Genomic DNA, 15,583 nt, shown 5'->3' on the forward strand with positions numbered 1-15,583 from the left:
CACGTAAATCAATTAGTAGGAATCAGGTGTGGAGGTAAAGGTTATTTTATTAAAATCCAAGTAACTGAGACCTCATCCAACGCACAGGACTGGCAACTGTCATCTGAGTCACAGCTCTGCCCAGCACCAAGTCCAGTGTTCTAGATTCCATACATAGTTAAAGGGCAACACAAGTTTACATTACATCAATTAAGACACTACATTACCTTCCCCCTATTAATACAACGTAAATAAATAAATAGAGAAAACATGCTTAACATAAGACTAAAATTATTATACCTGAGAATAAAACTAAACAAGTTCATAATTAAGATCACACGAAATCCTGTAACTTAGAAGGACGTCTAACAGCCCTTTTGGGTCTCACACGAGAGGATGATGATGAAGTATAAGTTGAGTGAGAAGAAGTAGAAGCTGGGAGAGATGAAGAACATGACACTTCCAAGGGAAGACACTTAGACACTCTATTTAGATTCCAGACCCTGTGGTCATTGGTCTTAATTGCATTCTTAAAGATTTTAATTAATTTGAAAGGTTTACTGAATTTGGAATCATTAGTGTCAAAGCGGGGATACCTGATTTTTACCCAATCACCCACGGAAACTATAGTTTTCTTTGTAGCTTTGCGGATATCAAACCATGCTTTGCGTGTGTCCAATATTTTTTCCTGTTTCTCTTTCCACCCTTCAACCCGACCAATGTTCCTGTCCACCAAGGTTCTTTTAGCTAACACCCACGAAGGACATACTTCAACATTAGGCATCCTTCCCCTAAAGAGCCTAAAGGGTGAAACACCAGTGGAGGAGTGTGGGGTAAACCTATATTCCCTTACTTTCTTTCTCATTGCCAGGTCCCAGTTCTTACCTGACACAGAGTCTTGCTGTAAGCACTCTTTCAATACTTTAACAAACCTCTCTACTAGACCATTGCATTCAGGGTGATAAAGGGCAGCTCCTTTGTTCCTTATACCTCTCGAAGTTCACAAACATCAACCTCTTCATTCAATTCTTCACCAGCAAACCAATCCCCTTCACTGGCATCAACAGAAGTCACAGCATCCTCATTCTCTGCCAAGTACACCTGCTCAATCAAGAAAGTCTACTCTACACCACTACATTGTATACCTTTGCAATCTACACCACTGACCTCTTCTCTGCACCACTGTACGCCACTGAACTCTATGCCACTCTCCTATATTTTGCACCACTCTACTGTACACCACTGGACTCTACTCTGCACTACTATACTGTATGCCACTACACTCTATGCCACTACAGTGTACGCCAGTTGGCTCTACTATGCACCAATGGACTCTACACCAGTCTATTCTGCACTACTGCACTATATACCACTGCACTGCACGCCACTGCACTCTATTCTACTCTGCACCACTCTACTATATGCTGCTGCACTGTACACCCCTCTACACTACTCAGCACCACTCTACTCTACGTCACTGCACTCTATGCCGCTACAGTCTATGTCACTACACTCTGTGCAACTCTACTCTACACCACTGCACTATACACCACTGCACTGTACATCACTCTATCCTATGCTACTGCACTGTACCCCACTTTACACTGCACCACTATACTCCAATGCACTGTACGCCACAGTTCTGTACTCTGCACCATTTCACACTTTGTAGCCCACTGCACCGCGACCGCACTCCTCGCTGACACAGATGACATCCGCACGCTCCTCGACCAAGGCTACACCGCGGCCCTCATCCTACTAGACCTTTTACGCAGCCTTCGACATCGTCTCTCACCACACTCTCACAGCCAGACTGCACGATGCCGGCATACAGGGAACTGCCCTTGACTGGTTCTGCTCCTTCCTTGCCAGCAGACACTAAAGCATCAGACTCCCGCCCTTCCTCTCCAAACCCACAGAGATCAGCTGCAGAGTACCCCATGGATCATCTCTCAGTCCCATGCTCTTCAACATCTACATGGCCCCCCTCAGCGCCATCGTCAAGCAGCATTGACTCAGCATAGTATCCTACGCCGATGACACCCAGCTCATCATCTCCCTCACGAAGGAACCCAATGCCTCCAGACTCAGCTTTCAGGAAGGAATGAAAGACGTTGCATCCTGGATGAGCAGCAGCTGTTTGAAGCTCAACTCGTAGAAGACAGAAGTCCTTGTCCTCGGAGCCACCCCCTCAGTTTGGGACAACACCTGGTGGCTCACCGCCCTCAGCAAACCCCCAACCCCCATGGACCACGCCTGGAATCTCAGCATCAGACTCGACTCCTCCCTCGCCATGACCCGCCAGATCGCCTCCACCGGCTTCAACACCCTACGCATCCTTTGCAAGGCCTTCAAATGGATCTCTCCGAATCCAGAAAGACCGCCACCCACGCACTCATAACAAGCAGACTGGACTACAGAACCGTCCTCTACGCTGGAATCAACAAATCCCTGCTACGCAAACTCCAGACCACCCAGAATACCGCAGCCAGATTCGTCCTTGGCATCCCACGACATGATCACATCACCCAACACCTCCGAGACCTCCACTGGCTCCCCATCGAGAAGACAGTAACTTTCAAGCTACTCACCCACGCCTACAAATCCCTCCACAACACCAGACCCAAATACCTCAACAAAAGAATCTCTTCACGTACCCAAGGGAAACCTCCACTCCGCTTACCTCGCCCTACCATAAACCCCACCCATATGTAGAACCAGACCGGGTATAAGAGCCTTCTCCTACGTCGCGGCAAAGGCCTGTAACAAGCTCCCCGTCAACATCAGGCGCTTCCTCACTCTGCACACCTTCAGGAAGAGTCTCAAAACATGGTTCTTCGGCTGACTCTGAGCTGCCCCCCTCCCTAGCACCTTGAGACCTTCACAGGTGAGTAGCGCGCTTCACAATTCCCTGATTGATTGATTGTGATATCTGTATCCTTTAATACTGAAACTATAGAAATCTAAACTATGGTGGCTCCCCGAGGAATGGAGTTCAGTGCACTTCTACCTCACTGGTTGACGTGTTTATCTTTTCTAATGAGGTGATTGTGCTATTAAAGTGAATTTAGTGTATATTGAGAGTTGTAAAATCAAGATTTTCTAATGGAGTTTTCATGGCAAGATTCTATGAAGTGATATACATAAATTAATACTTAAATAAATAAATAAATAAATAAATAAATAAATACAGATGTAAAACAAACCATCCTGGCCTGCTAGTAAATTAAAATATTTGCTGCCCTAAACACGTGGATGTAAAAGATAAAAGCAACACCTCATTTCCGTGTAACAAAAACACAAACCAGCATTATACAAACTGCTGAACCTTGCACCTCAGCCACAATGTACTGTTCAGCCAGGCTTAAAACAAATTACCAGTTTCCTCTCAGCAAAAGTGGCCTCCACCAACTCACCAGAATGACTTTTCAGCACAGTCAACCTCTGTGATCCGTCATTCAGCGTGTTTTGCTCACTCTTCCTCAGCCAAACCCGCTATGAAAATGAAAGAAAGGTGCAGCTCTGAAATAATGTTAGGGCGGGACCTGTTCTTTTTTAATTTAATTTAAAGGAGTTTGTAAAGCGCCTGGTGACGCCTCCCGGCGTGTCCCCGCGCTGTGGAGCGAGCATATTAGAAGAACAGAGAGAGCACAATCACTAAGTAAAGAGGCAAGTTTTCAACTTCTTTCTAAAAGAGGACTCATTAATCTCTAGCCTGATATCCAGAGGCAGGAGGTTCCAGTGCCTAGCCGCTAGAGTGCGGAATGATCTACCTCCCATTCTAGCTTTTTTGGGGCAGGCAGTTCTGAGCAGACCCATTCCTTTGGATCTGAGTGGTCTATTGGGTTCATACAAGGATGCCAGATCCAACATATAGGCCGGTGCTCTGTGATGGATTATCCTATGGCACCATAGCATAGCTTTAAAAACAATCCTCTTACTAATAGGTAGCCAATGAAGGGCTGCCAGAGAGGGTCGTGAGGGGGCTCTGCGGGGAAGCCTTAACACCAGGCGTGCCGCCGAATTTTGTAGAACCTGTAGTTTCTTAATGTTTTTCTCCGATGTACCCAGGAGCAGTACATTCCCGTAATCAATGCGGGAAGTTATTAATGCCTGCACCATGGTACGTCTGGAGTTAAGAGGTAACAGGTCAAGGGTGCGATTGAGCGTTTTCATCACCCCAAAGCATTTGCCTACAGTTTTCTTTATATGGCTATCAAAGGACAGCTTGTTGTCAACCCAGACGCCTAGATTCTTCGCCTCTCGGTTAGGAGGAGGCAGAGGACCCAAGCAACTGGGCCACCATTCAGCTGTCCATTTGGCCTCATTGCCTCCAATAATGAGGACCTCCGTTTTTGTACCGTTCAGTTTTAAACAATGCTCTGTCATCCAAGTGGCCAGCTTAGTCATGCAGGCATTAAAGTTATCAGCTTCCATGGACGGGGCTTGGGTCAGAGATATAAAAAGTTGCGTATCGTCGGCGTAAGAGACAAGCTCCACGCCGAACGATTGCACCACCTCTGCCAGGGGGGCCATGTACAGATTGAACAGGGTGGGACTCAGGGCCGAGCCCTGAGGTACCCCCTGTTCAAGCAGCACCCTGTCTGAGAGGGAAGTCCCTCTTTGGACTTGAAAGCTCCTATTGATCAAAAATGCTTTCAGCCATCCCAGTGCCTTATTAGTGACTCCAGCTTTGTTTAGACACTGTAGCAAGATGGAGTGTGCTACAGTGTCAAACGCGGCACTGAGATCGAGCATGATGAGGGCCATAGTCTTGCCCCCGTCTGCCCCCTCTCGTAAGGTTTCCGTGGCCCTCAGGAGAGCTGTCTCCGTAGAGAAACCAGATCTGAAACCCGACTGGGACTTATGGAAGACATTATGGGCCTCAAGGTGTTCCATTGGTTGATTGTTGGCAATTTTCTCAGCTAGCTTAGCCACATAGGGTAGCAAGGATATTGGCCGGAGGTTATCCATTGTGTCTTGGCTGATATTCGGCTTTTTTTTTATTGGTAACACTACTGCTTGTTTCCATTCCGTCGGCAAACAGGCAGTGAAGAAGGAGATCTGCAGTAAGTGTCTGAAGTGAGGTTCTAATGCAGGGAAAGCTTCAGCTAAGATTCTTGAATCTATAGCTGTCAGAAACAATGTCCTTAAATGTCAAACACATCAGGTAATCTGACTTTGAAAACATATTTGGTTCACCTATGACTAGCACATAGATTTTCTGTAGAGTTATTTCATCATTGACCTGACCCCACTCTTCTCCTTCAAAACAATGATGTTACTTGGATGGTAGTACATGCAGTATAAATGAAGATATAGAATGAGACAGAAAAGCATTGAAATAAAAAGGGAGCGTCTATTAATTTGCCGTTTTACCTCTTTTTGATGGACGGTCATTCCATGGGCCTTATTTATGAAGGCCTTGCGCTGCCGGTGCGTCACTTTTAACATGGGGAAAAAGTGACGCACCGGTGGCGCAAGGCTTTCATAAATGAGGCCCCATGAGCCTGTCTCTGGAATGTTAGTATAGGCCAGGAATAAATGTAGTATCACTTTAACCAAAGCGAGGGCAGCAGTGTGTGCGTTGCGTTGCTGTACAGAAGATTCTAGAATGACCAGCGCGAGCTCCTGTGACGTCATGGAAAGAATGTTGACGCTGAGGTGAAGAGGAGGAGGAGGCAGGGGCAGGCGGTTGAAGAGGAGGCAGGTGGAGAGCAGAAGGGGCAGAGGTCAAGAGCCACGGGATATCTCAGGTGACCTGGGTGAAAGCCTCACACTAATACAAAGGTAGCTGAGTTAAAGTACTATTTATTTTGTTAAAGGGGGGCCTCTGTTGGGAGAATCTGAGAGGTGACCTCGTTTCTTCAAACCTCAAGTGTGTTTCGGTGAGCCATCCTCCCTTCCTTACTAATAAGAACAGCGAAAGAGACGAGGACCATGAAACAACCAGCATTTGAGGGGAAGCTCCTGGGACAACTAGCATTTGAGGTGAAACTCCTGAAACAACCAGCATTTGAGGTGAAGCTCCTGGGACAACTAGAATTTGAGGTGAAGCTCCTGGAACAACCAGCATTTGAAGTGCCACTCCTGGATTCACAACATTGTGCAGCACTGCGACAATCCCTGTGTTTGCCTGGACACAAGAATGTCAATGGCCGCTGTGATTGAAAGAGTGGTGTGATGGAGAGTGATGGAGAAGGAGAACAGAGCAGGATAATACTGGGGTAGTGAACCCACTAATAGACTGGTGAATGAAGCTAAAGGTTTAGAAAATGTAATGTTGATGGCTCAATTTAAATACCTATTAATCAAATATAAGCTCACTGTATCGTGCTCGGCCCTGTACAAAGGTAATTTGAAAACAGTCGCACTGAGGTCGTTGTGTAAGCAACAGCTTCCTATTTAGGGCGGATTGACCATTACTGGTTTTCTCTGCCCAGGACTGCCATGCCAGACATGGCACTCCCAGGGAGGAAGATCACATAGTGGTAGTGCCAGCTACAGGGAGAAAACTCCCTGAGCCTCGGGCCATTGTCATTTTGTTCAACAAGAAAATAGATGCTGCTTTGGGAGTTGGTTCTTGCAGAACAAAATATTTGTTGAGCAGGCACAGCAAACATGGAGCCCTCAGGACAAAGGATCAGTGCCTTCAGTGGACCTGATACCACGGTGGCTTCACTGAAGGTGCAGGGATCCCTACCACGGAAGTTATCTTTAAATCTGGCAGATCATCCTCAGACACGAAGGGGAGACATCCAAAAGTTCCAGGTCCAGAAAAATAGAAGCACTAAATGTATCAAAGTAAAGATAGTAGGGTCATGGCTCAAAGAGTGAGTGAGAGAGAGAGATTTTGTATGTGTGTGGGTTTGGGTGGGTGAGTGGGTGTGTGTGGGTGCACTTGACTTGACATGAGTGCTGTTATACCCCTACAGCTCCAAAGGGCAAGTAGTAATGTGAGAGTTTTCATTTGTCTCAAGCATAGTGCCTAAGCAAGAGAGTCAGTAGAAAAGCGGAGAACAAAGAATAACCTGCTGAATCACATTGAGAGCTGCTGAAGAAATGTAGGCCTTTGAGTCTGTAAATGTGAGTGAGCGAGCCATATAGATTGGGAGTGCAAAATTCAGGTCCAAAAGGGTCATTTCATGACCGATTTTCAGGATAACCACAGACTATGTAAATAGAAGTCAGATGTGTTGTTTACTGGTTGCCAAATGCTGTTTTGCAGTTTTCAACCAGTATTTTTGTGACCAGTAAAGAATTTCAACAACCGACCTTAGTACTAATGGGTCGAATTCCGAATCATCATGGGTCACAATCAGGCCTACCTGATTAATAATGAGGTAGGTTTCAAATTGCGACTCACTACAATTTGACGACGTCACAGGTATGTATAGGATACTGCTAGGGTTAGCAGACTTCCTTGTCTGTGATGGCCTTTAAATGAAGCAAACTTTTTTTTTACATGCAGCTTCTTTTCCTTAACCTTTTAAAGGCGGACCCGAGCGACCTAAAGAACTTCCGGCCCATCTCCCTGCTTCCATTTCCGGTGAAGGTCATCGAAAAGACCGTCAACACCCAACTCACCCGCTACCTAGAAGACAACAACATCCTCGACCCCTCCCAGTCAGGCTTCCGCAAAAACCACAGCACCGAGACAGCCCTCATTGCCGCCACAGACGACATCAGACTCCTACTCGACAACGGTGAGACAGCAGCCCTCATCCTCCTGGACCTCTCTGCCTCCTTCGACACCGTCTGCCATCACACACTACGCACACGCCTCTACGACGCAGGGATCCGCGACAAGGCCCTGGACTGGATCACCTCCTTCCTCTCCGACAGAACCCAAAGAGTCCGCCTGCCCCCGTTCCACTCCGGAGTCACCAAGACGATCTGCGGTGTCCCAAAAGGATCATCTCTCAGCCCGACGCTCTTTAACATCTACATGGCTCCACTCGCACGCATCGCCAGACTCCATGACCTCAACATCATCTCCTACGCCGACGCCACCCAGCTGAACCTCTCCCTCACCAACGAACCCCTCACCGCCAAAGCCAACCTCCACCGCGATATGAAGGCGGTCGCCAACTGGATGGAAGAAATCCGGCTCAAACTCAACACGGACAAGACAGAGATCCTCATCCTCGGTCCCAACCCCTCAGCCTGGGACAACACCTGGTGGGCCACCTCCCTGGGCACCGCCCCTACACCAACCAACCACGCACGCAACCTGGGAGTCCTCCTCGACTCGAAACTCACCATGACCAACCAGGTCAATGCAGTCTCCTCAACCTGCTTCTACACCCTCCGCATGCTTCGCAAGATCTACAGATGGATCCCCTCCGACACACGAAAAACCGTCACCCACGCCCTCATCAGCAGCAGGCTCGACTATGGCAATGCCCTCTATGCCGGAGCCCCAGCCAGACTACTCAGCAGACTTCAAAGAATCCAGAATGCCTCGGCACGCCTGATCCTCGACGTCCCCGCCGAGACCACATCACCCCCACCTGAGAAACCTGCACTGGCTCCCCGTCGACAGAAGAATCACCTTCAAGCTCCTGACCCACGCTCAAAGGCACTTCACAACACAGGCCCAGCATACCTCAACAACCGACTGTCATTCTACGCACCCAACAGGAGACTCCGCTCTGCCGATCTCCCCTTGGCCACCTTCCCACTCATCCACAGAACCACCTCCGGAGGCAGGTCCTTCTCCTACCATGCCGCCAAGACATGGAACTCCTCCTACGGCAGTCAGAAGACCCCCAGACCTTCAGGAGACTACTCAAGACCTGGCTCTTCGACCACTAGCTGCAGCCTCCCAGCGCCTTGAGACCCTCGCGGGTATGTAGTGCGCTTTATAAATTGTTTGATTGATTGATTGAAATGCAGCCATCAGTCAATGGCCGAGAGCCGCACTCCCTCCCCAGTACGGCTGTCGGCTGTTAACTAACACTGAGGAGGGTTAGAAAGGCCTTTTTGGTACTTTGCACCTGAGGGTTTCTTTTTTAATTTCTGCAGCTCAGGATGCTTGGGAAGTGTCTTAGTGGGTTTCTATTCTTTGTATTGACGATCAGAGAACAGGCGCACTAACATCATTGCTTGTATAATTTTACTTTCACTTCATCAGTGCTCAAGGGGCATAGCTCAGCTCCCGAGCACTGATTGCTTTGGAGGAGGAATTGTTGGAAAGGGGAGAATCTCCCAAGCAGGGATCCATCCACTAGAACACTAGGGACATTGGGGGAGCCACCACTTAGCAAAGGGCTTGTGCTCTCCCCACCAATAGTAAAGTTTCAGTCTTTCTGCTCCCCGGGGGTCTGATGGAGGTAATTGCTCCTGAGCTGCCCCCTTAGATGGCAGAAAGCCCACTAGATACCAGGTAATGTAAAACAAAAATATAGGGGCGGGGGCTTCCCACCAGGCAAGGCCATGCCCCTACCCCATAGAAATATGATGCCAGCCTTTCTGCGCTCCCCCGGGTGGCAGATGGGGGAATCCCCAATCTGCTCCTCCAGGGGAACAGAAAGCCCACTAGATAACAGGTAAATGTAAAAAAAAGAAACATATAGGGGCGAGGGCTGCCCACCATGGGCATGGCCATGCCCCCAACCAAGCAAGAAGGCAGTCAGTCTTTCTGCCCTCCCTGGGGGCGAATAGGAGTGGTTACACCCAAGATGCCCCCCTGGTCCCCCGGGGGGCAAAGAGACCACTAGACACCAGGGAAATTTTGTTTCAAAAGTTTATAGGGGTGGGGGCTGCCCCCCATATGCATGTCCATACCCTCATCCTAAAAATGCAGCAACAGTCTTTCTGCCCTCCTTGGGGGTGAATTAAGGTGATCACCCGTCACCTTCATTCACATTTCTGGACCCCCGGTTGGGGTGCAGAAAGCACACAAGGCTCCAGGGAAGAAAACACAGGACTGGGGGCTGCCGACCATGGGCATGGCCTTCCCCCTTCCCTCAAAAAAGCACAGACAGTCTTTCTGCACTTCCAGGGGTGAGGGGGAGGGGTGAATGACAGGTGAGGGCAATAACCCTTGATTGCCCCTCTGGGGGGGGGACATAAAGTCAATTAGACACCAGGGATTGCACTTATGCAGTAACGCACAGGCTAATAGACTTTCTGCCCCTGGGGTGGACAAGAGAATTAATCCCATATCTGTTCCTCCAAGGGGCAGAAAGACCACTAAACATTAGGGATTTTAAAACAAACAAAAGGAGAGGGTGGCCTCTCCCGGCATTGACTCATACTCCTGCCTGAGAATGGGCACTATTGTCTTTCTGCACCCCTTAGGGCGCTAGACACCCAGAAGACTCCAGGGTTGTGTGCCTCATGTGGATCCCACCACTTTTACTTTCCCACAATGCCCTGTAAACCTCAAACTTTGACAACAAAATTCACATTTTCCACACATATCTATGAAGAAAATGTCTAATCTGCTGGGAGCCCCACATTACCTACCAACCAGCATTCCTCCAAATCCCCTGATAAAAATGGTACCTCACCTGTGTGGAGGGCCAATTGAACGTGACACAGTAGGCCATATAGCGTTACATGGTGAAGTCAATGATAGGGGCAGCTGGGGTATTTGGTGCCTCACTCAGCCGCTACCCATGGAAGCCAGTAGCGTAACAAACATTTAGAGGGCCTCCCTACAAAGTGTACGCAGGGGGGCCCGCTCCAGATATATTCCACAGCTCTAAGGCCTGAGTACTGTGCTGAGGGGGCCCCCTGCAGCTTGGAGCCCCCCTCACCACAGGGCCTGCCAGGGCCTGTGTTATATCCCTGATGGAAGACTACCAACCATGGACATTTTTTTAACTAGACACCAAGGGGACTCCAGGGTTGTGTGCCTTGCATGGATCCTCTGAGATTTTCTTAACCCACAATGCCCTGCAAACCTCTAACTTTGACTGAAATAAAGCATTTTCCTTACACTTCTTTGATGGAGTCTTACGGAATCCACAAAAGTCCCACCACCCTGCATTATCCCACTTGTGCCAATCAAAAAGTGGTGCCACTTGTATGGCTGGGCCTAGTGCCTGCGTCAGTAATGGATCAAACCAAGGTCAATGGATGTCCCTTCACAAGGGCTCCCATTGACCTTGGTTTTCTCCATTCCTATCAGAGCTCAGAATTGGAGGGGGAGGGGTTTTAAGGGGTTAATAGTCACACAGGCGTTTGCAACCATTTAAATGCTTAGAACATCTGGCCATTTTGTTCCATTTAGAAACGTTATCTCAAATTCTGAAAGTGTGGCATAGATCCTGCTCTCCAGCCTTCATTGGACACCGCTGTTTTATAGGTGCCGCCAAGTCAGTCTGCGGCTGATGTTGACAGTTACCATGGGAAGACTCTTTGTAATCCACCTACCCACCTCTGCCAGTAACAGGTGCGAATGAGATTGGCAACTGAACTGACTCAGTCAAGTGCTGAAAACAAGACTCAAATCTTCTAGCCGCTGCAAAAGAAAGATTGCTTGAAAGGAATTAAAGGCTCATTGGCCTAAGGCTTATGGATTCTGGGTGAATACTTGACATTGAGAGACACCATCACAATTCCCTATTCACAAGAAGGGAGCGACTGTGTGTCCATCCTGCCACAATACATGTATTTATTATTTATTTATTTATGTATATTTAATAATAGAGTGCACTTATCAGAGGGATGCTTTGCACCAGTAAACCATGCATGGATTAGTCACTGTTGTAGATCAGAAGTCTTTATATTAAGGAACACAGCCATGTTTTTAAGGATTTCTTAACAACTAGTAAAGAGCACTGGCAAACGATAAGGGAAAAGCAAGGATTTCTAATACGTTGCTGCAGTTTTTGAAAGGGGTCTGCAGCCTGAATTGGGGAAAAAACATGCACTCACAAATGAGTTTATTTGGTTGGACATTGGTCAAAGTAGACTATCAGTTCTTTTTACACTTCGGGGTTTTCACCCGTTTGGAGACTGAAAAAATAGTTCTTAGAATGAGGACAATTTAGTACGTGCTACGATTTCTCTTACGTTCCACTGAGTTGAAGTTTATTTTTCCGTTATCCATGAATCGGCACCTTGCAGAAAGTTAAACAGAGTTTCAGATCTTTGGCTAGGACCACCATCACATTTTAAGATTATCTTGGTGTCACCAGCGTACATAAACAAGGTCATAATAAAAAAAAAACTGGATGAGGAAAGTAAATGGGACTATCCATAAGTTAAACAAATTCATATTTATTGCAGTTTCAAGTTGGAGTCCTTTGACAGTTTTGTTAACACATATATCCATTTGCGCTGCCCTCGCACTGCAGGCAAGAAGACATCTCAAGGCAATGGGTGGAGCTGCGCAGGAGGTTGAAGTTGCACAAGCAATCCTTGGGCACCATGAAGGAAATGCTGGGGCTCCTGCGGGACATTGACACCATCACAGAAGAACTAAAGGCACTACAGGTATGCTGCTGTGGACTCTGTTCCCCTATTCCCCAACTCCTGCCTTCCATGTGCTGTGGTTTGGCACTTTGGTGCATAATAATGGGGTTCTTATGGTCTTTCTTGACAGCTCATCTGTCCCCAGACAACAATGTTATTCTCATAACCAGGAGAAGGGTTTTGGCTGCTCCCACATGTTGGGAGCCAGGAGTACATGTTTTGATGGGGCAGACATTGTTTGCTTCCACAAAGAAGGGCTTGCCCTTCATACAACTGTGATTATTCTGTTATTTATCCTGCTTCTTGAGCTAGAACTTTCGAGGGGAAAACACATATGACATTGTATTGTTATTAAACTGTCTTAGATCATTTATGGTGTTTTTTTAATCTGGCAGCAGCACAGAAGGGAGGAGGGCGTTCATTAACTTAGGCATGTGTTAAAGACAATGGGCTTTTAAAGATGGATTGTTATTACACTGTGCTAAAGACTGTAGGTAGTTATTAATGTATTTATTTAAAAATCCTTTTTATTAGCATTTTGCAATATACTATTACAACATAACCAATGCACATCACAGCAATACAGTCCATGACTCTTGGGCTACATAGTAAACAGAGGGGAGTTCCCTCAGTAGCCTTCCTCTTCCAATTAAAGGAATATCATCACATATCTCAGTACATCATCTAGGCAGGTTTAACCAAGCAGATCCCAGCCCAAGAAGGACTGTTCTCTTTATAAACCCAAGCATCTTAAACATTTATTAGCGAATCAGGATATTGTACAGGAGCTTATCCCAAATTATAGTGCATTACATTAGTTTTAATACGGAATGTCGTCGAGAGGGTCATCGCTGTCCTATGTGGGAGCTGGTCCAATGCCAGTCTGTCATGCAACAATCCAGCATAATAAAGAGAGGGAGAGGAGTATCTATGGCAGTATTGGGCATGCACACATACGTATATATGTACTTGAGGTCGGGTGGGGGGCACTCTACAATTGGCTCTCATCCTGTGACATGTTTGGACCCCATCCCTCAGCAATTGGTCCAGCCTAGGCTTAAATGGATGATCCCCCCAATTTTGGATCGAATGTAAATCTCTTCGGGTCTAAGTTGACGGGTCGCCTAAGTAGCATCTACAGTACCCAACTCACCCTGCAAAGAACCACCTTGTCTGTCTTCACTGTCTCCCTCGCCTACTACTATACTATCCATGTCTTCAGGTGGTCCGTCCCAGTTTTGCAGTACTGCAGACCACAGGTCCACAATAGGGTGCCTGCATTCCCCTCTAGCATCTTCTCTGATGAGGGTTCTCTCCTCTGCCTGGGCCCAAGTCGTAACATCCTGCAACCAGGTCTCCAGTTGGGGGGCCCTCTCTGACTTCCATGCTATGTGCCTCTTAGCCAATGCCAGTGCCAAGTTTAGGAACCTGGATCCCACCTTCCTTGTTTTAGGTCTCAGAAACAGGCCCAACAGGCAGGTGCCCAGGTAAGGGAGCAGCCCAATACCCTAGCCAACCTGCACACTACCTCTCTTGGGATAACTCCAGGTCATATGCTCAAAATCAGTATCCAGTACCACACATCTAGGGCATGGTCATGCCCCCCCAGCACTATAAATGACCTGTAACTTATGGGGTGTTATTTAAGTCATGTGAGTGTAATTAAACTGTATAAACTTCAGGCGAGTGTTCCTGGATATCCGCTTAGTTTACGCCAGGACCTTACTCCGTTCACTGTCTTATTGTTCACACCGCAATAAAATCACCCATCTAGTTTGTAAAGCCAGAAGTGGTCTCAGCATCATTTCCAATTGTGCTTTTTGGTCTATGTAGATATAGCCACCGCCAAGTATACGGAGTGGATTAATGGGGCCTGTCATAAGTTGGCCCCTCCTAAGAGATGTAGACCCACCAGGCGGGCTCCATCTGCTCCCTGGTATACCAATGCGCTTAGAGAGGCCAAAGTAGTATGCAAAAAACTAGAGCGGATCTGGCGAGCTAATTATTCGGAGATTGACAAAGAGAGACTGAAAATGTGTCAAAGGGCCTATAAAGACGACATTAGAAAAGCCAAGAGTGTCTACTTTACGGAGCGAATTGAGAATGCCAAAAACTCATCTAAGGAACTTTTTGAGACAGTGGCAAGTCTGGCCTCTCCTAAATCCGTGACTGCGCCACCTAATATAGAACTCTGCGAATCCCTAGCAAGTTTCTTTCTGAGTAAAGTCCAGCTGATCTTTACCTCTCTGGAACCTCTGGTGGCCCAGAGTCTCTTAGAGATGCCCCTCGGGAACAGTCCGGCTGGACACCCGGGAGCTAAATTTTTTACTTTTGAGCCAGTCGGGACAGATGAGGTATTGAAACTTCTGTTGGCCACTAAATCGGGCTCACCCGAGGACCCCTGCCCGACCGCAATTGCAAAGTTAGCAGCAGTCCCTATTGCGGACCACTTGGCCAGCATTTACAATCTAATGTTTGAGAGAGGGGAGGTTCCTAAACTATGGAAGCGGGCCTCAATTCACCCACTTCTTAAAAAACCCTCCCTTGATATGGTAGATCCCAACAGCTACAGGCCAATTTCCAGGTTGCCACTACCAGCTAAAATGGTTGAGAAAATCATGAACTCCCAGCTCTGCTCTTTCCTGCGTAAATCCAAGGGCCTGGATCCAGCTCAGCATGGGTTCAGGGAGGGTCACAGTACCGAGACCGCTCTCATAAAATCCATAGAGGAGGTCCGGAAGGTACTTGATGAAGGTGGCCAGGCAGTGCTGATCCTTTTGGACCTGTCGGCGGCCTTCGATACGGTCCACCATGCTTTGCTGGTGGATCGATTGGAGGGCTGCGGGGTCCAGGGTCAAGCACTTAATATCCTGAAAGCCTTTTTAACAGACCGGGTACAAGTGGTGGCGATGGGGGAGTTCGAATCAAGACCTTTTCAACTCCCAGGGGGGGTCCCGCAGGGCTCCTCCCTAAGCCCCACTTTATTCAACATCTATGTATCATCCCTTGCCCCGGTGATTAGATCCTTTGGATTTGAGCTAACATCCTACGCGGATGACACCCAGATTGTGGTCTCAGTGCTCCCTGGGACAGAGGTGGTGTGGCAGGCAGGTTTCAGGACTGTATGTCTGCAGTCAGCTCCTGGATGGCTAAAAGCTGTTTAAAACTTAACTCC

The 15,583-nt window shown here is 47.7% G+C and overlaps 1 protein-coding gene across 2 annotated transcripts in view; it reads left to right on the top strand.

Moving 5' to 3' along the window:
• SPTBN5 (spectrin beta, non-erythrocytic 5) overlaps positions 1-15,583 on the top strand; it is a 2,054,098-nt gene that overhangs the window by 150,717 nt on the left and 1,887,798 nt on the right. For both annotated transcript variants that reach the window (XM_078659643.1, XM_078659644.1), the window contains exon 8: positions 12,291-12,429. In XM_078659643.1, coding sequence (XP_078515769.1) covers positions 12,291-12,429 — 139 coding nt within the window. The remainder of the gene's footprint in view (positions 1-12,290; positions 12,430-15,583) is intronic.

The sequence above is a fragment of the Lissotriton helveticus genome, chromosome 9, assembly GCF_964261635.1.
Source record: "Lissotriton helveticus chromosome 9, aLisHel1.1, whole genome shotgun sequence".
NCBI classification, from domain to species: Eukaryota; Metazoa; Chordata; class Amphibia; order Caudata; family Salamandridae; genus Lissotriton; species Lissotriton helveticus.